We start from the raw sequence: 11,948 nt of genomic DNA, 5'->3' as shown, positions 1-11,948 counted from the left end.
CAATCAGTTTTAATTAATCGATTTAATCATGACTATTAAGGAATTTAACCAATTAATTTGATGACTGATTTTCGTCTTGATTATCAATTTAAATAAATTGACATCTAATCAGCAGACGAGATTTAATGCTTGATTTTGTTCGGAATCAATTGATTTAATTTGATTGATCCGCTTTAATATCAATTAATTTAGCCGGAACGAATTCACTTATTGTCGTCGGGCATTTCATGTGTTACCAAGTGTCACTCTCTGAGTCTACGTGATTTGTGAGTAAGTCACATGCACATTTTGTGGGACCCACATGTCGACTAAGTTTGTTCGGTCATAATTTCAAATGTTGACCGAATTATTTAATGAATTTTATTTTCATTAAATTTTTGGTGTCTACAAAGTACAAACACACAAGATAAAATTCTCACAGAAGGCACTCTTTATCCATCTAAATACTGCTTTACAAACGAGCACCCACATTAATCAAATACATCGTCATCATCATATTCACACCAGGCTTTTTAAATATGAAACTATAATCAAAAGGATTTCTTGTTGCACGTCCTACCCAGCTTCCATCAGGGTGGCCATGTTTCGACTCACTGCAGTGGATGCAAATTATGATATAGCCCTCGCCAACAGGTGTGTCCTCCGGGTTTGGAATATACTCAATATAGTCCAAGTACGGGCAATCATATGACCAGTGTTCCTCGTCCTTCATACAAACTTCACATCAATCATATGAGTAGTAGTTTGAATCCGGGTCTTCCACATCGATCTCTCCAGAATACAAGGAAACCTAATCATTAAATTATATTTTGACTAACAAATTTTTTTTTCTTAAATATAATACAGATTTTCCATAATTAGTGTTGATGAGTTAATCGTAAATAGGAAAGTCCATTTTTGGGTTTAAATCGTTGTCCAACCACGTTGTTTGGGCTCAGAACAATATTATTGAGGCCCGATATGAACCATTTGGTTAAATTACTGATCCTACTTCCTGATTGGCTACGAAACATCATCAAAATAAGACCGCCCGTTCCCAAACACTACCTCACAATAAGAACACGCGCCTTGAGCTTAGCCCCAGCCTGAAATCTAGCGCGACTCCTCGTCAAGCAGCTTCTCTCAACTCAATTCCGATCTGATACGACGCCGTCTCCTCTCTTTCTCTCTCGCTCAGGTAATTCGTTTCTCCCTTCTCTATTCTTATTGCCATCACTATGAAATTTGTTAGTCGTGTTCAGATTTCAGATCTATTGACTTCGTTTCTAGATCCTTCGTTAATCAGCTTAGAATGTTTTGAATTGATATATTATAGTTAGAAGAATTATCTTATGGCTGCAATTAATCTGGAAATATATAATTTTAAGTTCATGTGTGACCTTATATAGTTTGGAATTTTGCTTCATGTAGTCCTATTATGCTTGATTTTGGGGTTATTGAGTATGAAAATCAATTGTTTCTCTTGTACTAAATGATAGATCTTTCACATGAAAATGAGTAGCTTTGTTGGTTTTTATGACCTGTGCTTTGTTATATTATTCACCAATATAAACTGAATAATGTTGAATTTTGCTAAGAAAAATTGGCGTGTAATTCTTTTTTGCGGAAATTGGAATGCAGGGGAGGTATTTAAGGAGACAGACGCAGGCAAGGTTTTGTAGGAAAGGGGGTTTTGGGGATTTGCGACGACGAGACAAGGATTTGTGATCATGCCGGGGCAGAAGATTGAAACGGGCCACCAGGATGTTGTTCATGATGTTGCCATGGATTACTATGGAAAGCGTCTAGCATCAGCTTCATCTGATATGACCATTAAGATAATTGGTGTCGGCAGCAATGCGGGTTCACAGCACCTTGCTACGTTGTCCGGTCACAGAGGTCCTGTATGGCAGGTGGGTTGGGCGCATCCCAAGTTTGGGCCGATCCTTGCTTCGTGCTCGTATGATGGCCAAGTGATAATTTGGAAGGAGGGTAATCCAAATGAGTGGCAACAGGCTCATGTTTTCAATGAGCACAGTTCATCTGTAAATTCCATTTGTTGGGCGCCTCATGAACTTGGCCTCATCTTAGCTAGTGGTTCTTCTGATGGGAACATCTCCGTTTTCACTGCTAGGGCAGATGGTGGTTGGGACACCACTAGGATAGACCAAGCACACCCTGTTGGAGTAACCTCCGTTTCGTGGGCCCCATCAATGGCTCCTGGTTCTTTAGTTGGAACTGGCATGCTTGAACCTGTTCAGAAGCTGGTCTCTGGTGGCTGCGACAATACAGTGAAGGTGTGGAAATTGTACAATGAGACTTGGAAGATGGATTGCTTCCCTGCTCTTCAAATGCACACAGATTGGGTGAGAGATGTAGCCTGGGCACCCAACTTGGGACTTCCCAAGTCCACCATTGCAAGTTGTTCACAGGACGGAACAGTGGTTATCTGGACTGTGGCCAAAGAAGGCGATCAATGGCAGGGGAAGGTATTGAAGGATTTTAAGACCCCTGTTTGGAGGGTGTCATGGTCACTAACAGGAAACCTACTGGCCGTGGCCGATGGAAATAACGAAGTATCATTGTGGAAAGAGTCTGTTGATGGTGAGTGGCAACAAGTGAGCACAGTCGACCCATAGGTTTTCTCTTTATTTCTACTTTCCAGTTAATGTCATTAGTGTTCTTGTGAACTAGACCTTAGCACACATTTCTCTTACTTTCATTTGAAATACTTTGTGTATTGGCTCTAATGTGGGACAAAATGATTGTGGTTTGCTGTTGTAATCGATTGGAGTCTATCAATCCAATGTGTGTTTCCCCTCTTTATGGTTTCTCGTTTTGTAGTTTCCCGGTTTTTTACTTTGACGAAACGGTGATACTCATTATCACATTGAGGTCTCTTTCTCCCTAATGTGAATTGCTTATTTCCATTGCTGAATCTTTGTCACTCTCAGAATCAGAAATCTCAGTTGGATTCATCAAATCCAATTGCATCTATGCTTCTCATCAAATTCCTACTTATCAATAACACGATATCGTTTGTCATTACTTACTACAATTGGATTACAACGGTCAAATCACTCCATTTGTGGTCGGAGGTAGCCGCTGATCCATACCCAGTTTTTCCCAGTACCCACCGAAAATTGGTCCACTGCTGAGTTCCTGTCTTGCTGATGCTTTGTTGGACCTACCTCAGATTCTTCATACTTGGTTCTCAGGTCTCAGTTATCATTCTCCTATTTCTGCTTTGTCATTAGGAATTAGATGGCAAATCTAAAATAATTTTCGCTACTATTATTATATCTAAGTGACCATCTAATCTCTCTTTATTGGTCTTATGACGATTTGCCAATCCATGAACGCACTTCATTTTACTTGAATCGAATGTGAACAACGGTTAACGTCAAGTTTTCGGGGCGAGTAATCAATACCTGGGCTCAACAGGTCCTCAAGTTTTCGGGGATTTGTCTCCGGAGGCTTTGAATTACATCCAGAGGTTGCAATCAGAGTTAACTAATGTTAAGGAGGTGAGCCTTTTCTCTCAAACCTTCATACTTGTTTGATTTCAAGTTTGGACGACTTGTTTGTTAGCTGTCTCTAGTTAGAGTGCATGATCAAAGTTTGTGTTTCCTTCTTTTGTGAGATTTCAAAAAGCTAAGCTTTTTCAGCCTTTTCATCTTCTTTTGTGGGTTCAAGTTTGGATGACATTCTTGGTTAGAATTTAGAAATCATGATCAAAGCTTCTTTTTGGCTATCTTTTGTGAGCTTCCAAAGTTTTAGTTTTTTTCTTTGTAATGCACTTCTTTTTGTCCCTCGTATATGAAATGCACGTCGTTGAAGCTTTTGATTAGGGGCCATTAATTCCACCCGTTGATTTGCGCCCAGATTTCTCCCAGAATTTGAGGAAGATTTAGTTAAAGCGAATATAGAGAATGTTCTAGATTCTGATGGCGAACTTTGTGATACTGTAGGAACTTCACGAGATTACCTAGCGAAGGTTCTTTTCTGGTAAGGACTTTACCATTGTTCTTCTTCCCTTTAGAAAAGGGGATTGAAATCTACACTCCTATTTTACAATTCATCCTCTTTTGAGTTGAAAAAACTAATGAAAGAAGGCTTTTAGAGTAGGGGGTAATGTATTTTAAAATGGGGAAGTGTTGATTTCACTCCCGTTTCTAAATTGGTTTCTGGAACTGTGCATGTGGACATAATCTAAGGTTGACTAATTTTTCCTCTTACTATTGGCAGGTGTATGTTATTAGGTCACCATTTGAGAGGCTTGGAGAACAGATTACATTTGAGTTGTGTTGTTGGATTGTTGTAAAGAGAGGAAAGATAGAACGGGTGTATATTCTTCATGTTCATCTATATGAACCTTTTTGGTAATTTGGTTTTCATGCTCATCTGTATTACTATTCTTTTCTATCAAATGAAAAGCTTCTTAGGAGTACCACCTTAATAATCGATTCATGTTATAGTCTGGACTGTCAATTGAAATTTTGCAGACCTCTTTCAAGTTTCAACAGTTCACCCAAATTTTTGAATTTGCAGCTCTGCTGTTACGAAAGGATGCTTAACAAGTTAACAGGAGATCCACACTCCCTGTTAAAGTGTGGTTAACGGTGGTCTATTGAAAGTAGGGGTAATGGTGTCCATGTCTAGGGAGACTAACGGTACTAATGTCTGTCATGCGAGCAACGCTAATAGTGTCTATTCAAGCGAGGTTAAGCACACTAAAAAATGTCGTATGCTTGTTCTACCCTGCGGAAACGATATGAGAATTTGGACTATAAAAAAATAAAATTAAAAATAAAAAAAAAGTTTGAAACCATTAAACAAAGCACACCGAACATGTAATATGCTTGTCCATTCCTGTGGAAATCAACACCGGAACTTTCGCTCAGAAAAAAAAAAATGAAGAAAACTCACGACCAAGATTTTACTCAAAACTATGAATTATAGCACACAATTATTTGGTCAAAATCGTGTGTTAATCATGATTTGTAAACAAGTTTAGAATGCCAGTCAAAAATTGAAAAAAAAAACAAATTTCAAAGTAAAAAAATAAACAAAAGTCGGGTCGAGATTTTTGAGGTCTGTCAAATGAAACACATTTTAAAAATCATGCTTGATCAAGGGTGAGATTATGCATGCTTGAGCTTAATCAATACTTGATTATCTACTCTACGGCTCTCGTCCTGCTCTCGATCGATTAGTGGAAAAAGTCCCTCAACATAAACCCCAACGCCATTACCTCCTAAGGTGGTATCACGAATTGGAAGGTTCCTAAAACTTTCTTCTTTGAAGTTGTACATAACAAATGAACTTCCACACACCATCAAATCATGAGATTTTGTAGAGAAACCAAAATGTGACAATTGGTGATATGGCATGGAGACCCTCATTCTAGTCCAAGACTCGCTCACCCTATTGAGAATTATATTATAATCCCACCAATCATGGAATCCCACTAAATATGGAAACATGTTCTCACTAAATATGGAATCCCACTAAACATGGAAACCTGTTTTTGAGGAATGTTTCACGGCTTTATTGTATGAGCATGTGCTCCACTTGTATATATGTTGTATAGATTATTGTTGAATCAATGAATCAAACCATCATTCAGTCATTTCTTTACATGGTATCAGAGCATCATCCTGGTGCATGATTCCTATTTTTCAAATCCCAGCAAGCCCTCAACACAACCATTATGACAAATACAGACGTACCAGAAAAAGAGAAACCTTCAGGCAGCAGTATCATGGATGCATCAAATCCATATTACATTCATCCATCAGATCACCCCGGCCACGTACTTGTTTCATCAAAATTGAACGGGGCCAATTATTCAGACTGGAGTAAATCTATACTTCATGCCCTCACAGCAAAGAATAAAGTTGGCTTCATCAACGGTTCTGTTAAGCCTCCTTCACAAACAGAACAACCAACTGAATACGCTCTCTGGAATCAATGCAATAGTATGATTTTATCATGGCTTGCTAACTCAGTGGAACCAGATCTTGCCAAAGGCGTTATTCATGCAAAAACCGCACATCAGGTATGGGATGACTTCAAACATCAATTTTCACAACATAATGCACCAACAGTCTATCAGATTCAAAAAGCAATTGGCTCCCACTCACAAGGCACCATGACAGTCCAGACTTATTATACACAACTCAAAGGTCTCTGGGATGAATTAGAGACATATCGAGATCTTCCAGCTTGCAGTCAGATGGAAGCACATAATAAACAAAGAGAAGAAGATAGGCTGATGCAATTTCTTATGGGGCTTAGTGACACCTATAATGGTGTTCGCAGCAACATCCTCATGATGACACCATTGCCTAATGTTCGTCAAGCTTACTCAATCGTCAGTCAAGATGAGAAACAACGACAGGTGACATCAGGATCAACTGAGAACTTCTCTATAGCTGCTGCAGTTCAGAATCGGGCAAGTAATTTTGTGCCAAATTTCCTGAATAATTTCACAAACAAGCATTGTAGTCATTGCGACAAAGATGGCCATACCATTGAAACATGTCGAATTCTGAAATACTATTGCACATTTTGTGACAAGAGAGGTCATACCGATGATAGATGCAGAAATAAAAGAAATGGTGGAAATCAAGGCAGCAGACAAAACAATAAATCACAACAGCAACGTGGAGGCAACCCACGTGGTTCCTTCCATGCCGCCAATGCAACAGATACAAACCTTATCCTTCCTCCACAAGAATCTCAGGCGTCAACTTCAGCATCTTTACCAAATCCTTTGCATAGCCTTTCGCCAGAGCAACTTCAGCAATTGGCTCAGACCATTTCTATGATGACCACACAAAATGCTTCTGGTAACAACAACGCTTTTGCAAATGCTGCAGGTCTATCTCCTTCTTATAATGTTTCAATTAATTCTGCATTTACTCAACCTTGGATTTTGGATAGCGGAGCTACAGACCACATCACATCTGATCCCACTCTTTTCACTAAAGCAAATCTCACATCACTACCCATTGTTAATTTACCCAATGGATCTGCGGTTCCTATCACTTACACTGGCAGCATCCCTTTTAATTCTGATATCACCTTAAAAAAGGTCCTATGTGTACCATCCTTTCGCTTAAACCTCATGTCTGTCAGCAAAGTCACTAGTGCTCTAAATTGTTGTGCTATTTTGTTTCCCACCTTCTGTGTCTTACAGGACTTGGCTACGGGGAAGATGATTGGCTCGGGTGAACAACGTGGTGGTCTTTATTACATGACTCCGTTGCTGAAAGGACCTACCTCACATCAAGTCTCACATCCCTCCACCTTGTGGCATATGCGACTTGGGCATCCATCTCCTTCTCGTCTTAAATTAGTTTCTCCCTTGCTATCCCCCAGTAATGTTTCTTTTGATAATAATTGTCGTGTTTGTCCCATGGCTAAACAAACAAGACTTCCATTTCCTTTAAGTTCAATATCAACTCATGCTCCTTTTGATTTATTACATTGTGATATATGGGGTCCTCACAAAGTTCCCACACATTCCGGAGCACGTTTTTTCCTTACCATTGTGGACGATTTTACTAGATGCACATGGGTTTTTTTGATGCACCATAAGCATAACACTCAATCTCTTTTAAAGTCATTTGTTGCTTTTGTTCGTACTCAATTTCATGCACACATTAAAACTATTAGGGTCGATAATGGGTCTGAATTTCTATCCATGAGAGATTTTTTTCACACAAATGGCATTGAGTATCAACATACTTGCGTTTACACTCCACAACAGAATGGAGTTGTTGAACGCAAACATCGACATATTATCACTGTAGCACGTGCTTTACTTTTCCAATCCAACCTAACCCTTTCCTTTTGGGGGGAGTGTGTTTTGACAGCAGTCTACCTAATTAACCGCCTTCCATCTCCATTGCTGTCCAACAAAACACCTTTTGAAATATTATACAATCGTCCCCCCTGCCTTGATCATTTAAAAGTTTTTGGTTGTCTTGCATATGCAACTGTTGTTCATCCTACTCAAAAATTTGATTCCAGAGCTCACCGTTGTGTCTTTGTTGGCTACCCCACTGGTCAAAAAGGCTATAAACTTTATAATTTGGAGACCAAAAAATTCTTTGTCAGCCGTGATGTCAAATTTTCTGAAACCATCTTTCCTTTCTCTCTTCCACACATCTCAAATTCACCACACTCGATTCCCATGCTTGACCCAGACTATCACACACCAAACACTACTCCTGCATCATCAGTCCAGCCCACCATTCCAGATACTCACATCTCACCTACCAGCTCACACCCATCAGACCATGCCACTTCACCTGCTCCAGATCTTAGCACCACACCGACCACACCCACTGAACCTTCTCCAACTGACCAAGACATCGTACTTGATGATCTTACACAACTCATACCCTCCCCTCGTCGCTCCACCCGTTCTACGAAACCACCAGCATGGCATAAAGACTACCACATGTCCAACCAAGTCACTCGCTCTACCTCAGGGCCTCGTCCTACACCAGGTACCAAATATCCTCTGTCTCATTTTCTTTCCTATTCTCGGTTTTCTTCTGCACATTGCTCCTTTCTAGCTACCATTACAGGTCACACCGAGCCCACCTCTTATGCTCAAGCTATCCTTGATCCACATTGGCAACAAGCAATGAATGCAGAGTTGGAAGCACTCCAACACAACCATACATGGCGTATGGTTCCTCTCCCTGATGGTCATAAACCGATAGGCTGCAAATGGGTCTACAAAATAAAGTACAAGTCTGATGGCACTATTGAGCGGTACAAGGCTCGTCTTGTTGCAAAAGGCTACACTCAAGTTGAGGGTGTGGATTATCAAGAGACGTTCTCCCCAACAGCCAAGCTCACTACTCTGAGATGCCTCCTTACTGTTGCTGCTTCCCGTCATTGGTTTATCCACCAATTGGATGTTCAGAATGCTTTCCTCCATGGCGAATTACATGAAGAAGTATACATGCAGCCTCCTCTTGGACTTCGCCGACAGGGGGAGAATCTTGTATGTCGGCTCAACAAATCTCTTTATGGACTCAAACAAGCATCCCGAAACTGGTTTTCCACCTTTTCAAATACCATCCAGAAAGCTGGCTATCATCAATCAAAGGCAGATTATTCTCTTTTCACAAAGGCACAAGGTACCTCATTTACTGCAGTTCTTATCTATGTCGATGACATACTCCTCTCAGGAAATGATCTTCAAGAAATGGAGCGACTCAAGGCATTTCTTCTTAAACGCTTCCGCATGAAAGACCTTGGAGATTTAAAGTACTTCTTGGGCATTGAATTCTCACGTTCCAAGAAAGGCATTTTTATGTCTCAAAGAAAATACGCACTTGACATCTTGCAAGATTCAGGACTTCTGGGTGCTCGCCCGCATGCTTTTCCCATGGAACAAAATTTAACTCTCACTCTCACAGATGGAGCATTGTTGAAAGACCCAACTAGATATAGAAGGCTGGTCGGCAAACTAATTTATCTTACTGTCACAAGGCCGGATATAGTTTACCCTGTTCGAACATTGAGCCAATTCATGCATCAGCCTCGACAACCTCATTGGGATGCTGCCATACGAGTCCTCAGATACATTAAAGGTACTTCTGGTCAAGGATTGTTATTTTCTGTCAACAACGACCTTAACCTAAAAGCCTTTTGTGATTCTGATTGGGGAAGATGCCGTGAGACAAGGAGATCAGTTACAGGTTATTGCGTCTTCCTTGGAAATTCTCTCATCTCATGGAAATCTAAGAAACAAACAAATGTCTCTAGATCATCAGCAGAAGCCGAATATAGGGCAATGGCTAATACATGCTTAGAATTGACATGGCTGCGTTATATACTGCATGATCTAAAAGTTTCACAAGTGCATCCCACAACATTGTTTTGTGATAATCAGGCAGCTTTGCATATAGCGGAAAATCCTGTTTTCCATGAACGTACAAAGCACATTGACAGTGATTGTCACATAGTCAGAGAAAAACTGCAAGCTGGAATGGTTCGTCCCTCATATGTACCTACACGCTTCCAACTTGCAGATATATTCACAAAAGCTTTGGGGAAAGATCAATTTCTGACACTACGAGACAAGTTGGGAGTTCACGATCTACACTCTCCAACTTGAGGGGGAGTATTGAGAATTATATTATAATCCCACCAATCATGGAATCCCACTAAATATGGAAACATGTTCTCACTAAATATGGAATCCCACTAAACATGGAAACCTGTTTTTGAGGAATGTTTCACGGCTTTATTGTATGAGCATGTGCTCCACTTGTATATATGTTGTATAGATTATTGTTGAATCAATGAATCAAACCATCATTCAGTCATTTCTTTACACACCCCATATTCTTTCATGACCCAAAACTCATTGAATGTTTGATCAATACCAGCGAGCGTTATACATAGGCAATCTCTAAACACTCCCAGGTTTGCTAAACAAGTATCACCGATGGGTGGGAGTCGAATTTCGCGAACCTCCTCCTCTGCTAATAGAAAAGATACAATCACCGAAGAGGATCGATCTCCAACTGTCGTTGCCGACCAATGAATAGCTCCATTCAGAAAAATCCCCTGAAACCAATAAGCATGGTAGGGAGAGAAGCACTCGATCTTTCGCCAAGAATCAGTTTTCAGTGTATAGACACTAAATACGATTACATTGATATCAGAATAGACCTGCCCGTTAACCACCTTGTACTCATTGGTGGAGGAATCAAATCCAAATCCACATAAGCTCAAGCAAAAGGGCCTCACAGGTCTCCATGATGGTGTCTTTGGTACTTTCTTCATCTCCCTGGTTGCAGGGTTAACCAAATAAAACCCACGCCTCATATCGCACAACAACAAGTTATTGCAGGAGTAGATGAAGTATATGGGTCTCCGTCCTTCTGCAGAAACAAAATCGAGCTCGGTGGCTGGTATCAAACCATCATGATTATTATCTGCATGAACATGGCGATTCTTAAGAACCAGTGCATTGTCATCATCATCGTTATAGTTATGATTGAGGAACTGGTCTAGGTCCAAAGAGTAAAGGTAATGTAGTGCCACTTTAAATATGACTCTTCGTCTCCGAAGGAATACCTCTTTATCCTCGAGGGTTTTCTTGGCGTGCAGTGCAATGAACTTGGTGTTGGAGATTAGAGAACGCCAAGGCTTTGATACGCACCTGAAGCGGCATAAGGACTTCACTGATCGCCTTGAAAGAATCTCAACTATGATCTCGGCTGGAAGGGGGAATTGGTGCCCCGTCAGCTCGCCATTGTGTTCCATTTATTGTGTTCTTTAATCTTTGCGCTACAGGTGATTTTCACTGGCCGGGTTCAAAGCCAAGACAGTGAGATAGCCGAGGATGGGGTTTTTGTTTCCATAATTCCTTTGTGGCATTGGATATGGTTGATGAGTCGTTTCGCAATGTGGAGGTCCACCAAGCTAGGAGAGAACCTCCATATGTGCTATCGAGATATTATGGGGGTAAGGATCAGTGCTCGCTTGCATTGTTTGAGATTCTCCGACCGTCTTGTTTCGACATTTTGGTCATGAAAAAGTATGGTGTGGCGGAATCATGGACTAGTTGTTCAATGTGTCTGCTAGGATCCCCGGAGGAAGGACCTTATTTTCCACTCATTTGGTTTTACAAAGAGTGGTTTAGTAGTCAGAATGGGTGATGGAACGCTCAAGTGCTAAGACCCTAAGGACAAACGTGGCTTATGTTTCAAAAGATTGGTTAATTGTTTGAATGAAAGCAGTTATTTGATACCAACGCTTGGTGGTTCAAGTGATAAGGAGCTTGTTCCCCTTAAGTAAGGTCTCGAGTTCGAGCCTTGTGAATGGAGCAGCCAGCGTTGGGAGAGCTTCCCCCCTAAATGGGGTCCGACCCGGCTCGAGAGATTAGTCCTTGCCTACGGGGATATCCTGGTTTAACTGAAAAGGCAGTT

At 40.7% G+C, this 11,948-nt stretch overlaps 2 protein-coding genes and 1 long non-coding RNA gene across 3 annotated transcripts; 2 read left to right on the top strand and 1 right to left on the bottom strand.

Annotated features, from left to right (window-relative positions):
- The first annotated feature begins 1,017 nt into the window (after positions 1-1,017).
- LOC133726481 (protein transport protein SEC13 homolog B-like) lies at positions 1,018-2,805 on the top strand. The gene is made up of 2 exons (XM_062154029.1): positions 1,018-1,177; positions 1,621-2,805. The coding sequence occupies exon 2, from the start codon at positions 1,710-1,712 to the stop codon at positions 2,616-2,618; it is 909 nt and encodes a 302-aa protein (XP_062010013.1). The 5' UTR covers positions 1,018-1,177; positions 1,621-1,709; the 3' UTR covers positions 2,619-2,805.
- Positions 2,806-3,514: 709 nt separating this feature from the next.
- Positions 3,515-4,445, top strand: LOC133726482 (uncharacterized). The gene is made up of 2 exons (XR_009854834.1): positions 3,515-3,987; positions 4,228-4,445. It is a non-coding gene; the product is annotated as an uncharacterized LOC133726482 (long non-coding RNA).
- Positions 4,446-5,123: 678 nt separating this feature from the next.
- On the bottom strand, positions 5,124-11,942 carry LOC133734063 (F-box/kelch-repeat protein At3g06240-like). Its single transcript, XM_062161720.1, has 2 exons — positions 10,349-11,942; positions 5,124-5,406 (listed from the first exon to the last, which is right to left on the bottom strand). The coding sequence occupies exons 1-2, from the start codon at positions 11,281-11,283 to the stop codon at positions 5,124-5,126; spliced, it is 1,218 nt and encodes a 405-aa protein (XP_062017704.1). The 5' UTR covers positions 11,284-11,942.
- Between the last annotated feature and the right edge of the window lie 6 nt (positions 11,943-11,948).

Source organism: Rosa rugosa, chromosome 1 (assembly GCF_958449725.1).
Source record: "Rosa rugosa chromosome 1, drRosRugo1.1, whole genome shotgun sequence".
In the NCBI taxonomy this organism is placed as follows: Eukaryota; Viridiplantae; Streptophyta; class Magnoliopsida; order Rosales; family Rosaceae; genus Rosa; species Rosa rugosa.
Note: the sequence above shows the minus strand (reverse complement) of the source record. Positions and strands in the feature narration are given on the sequence as shown.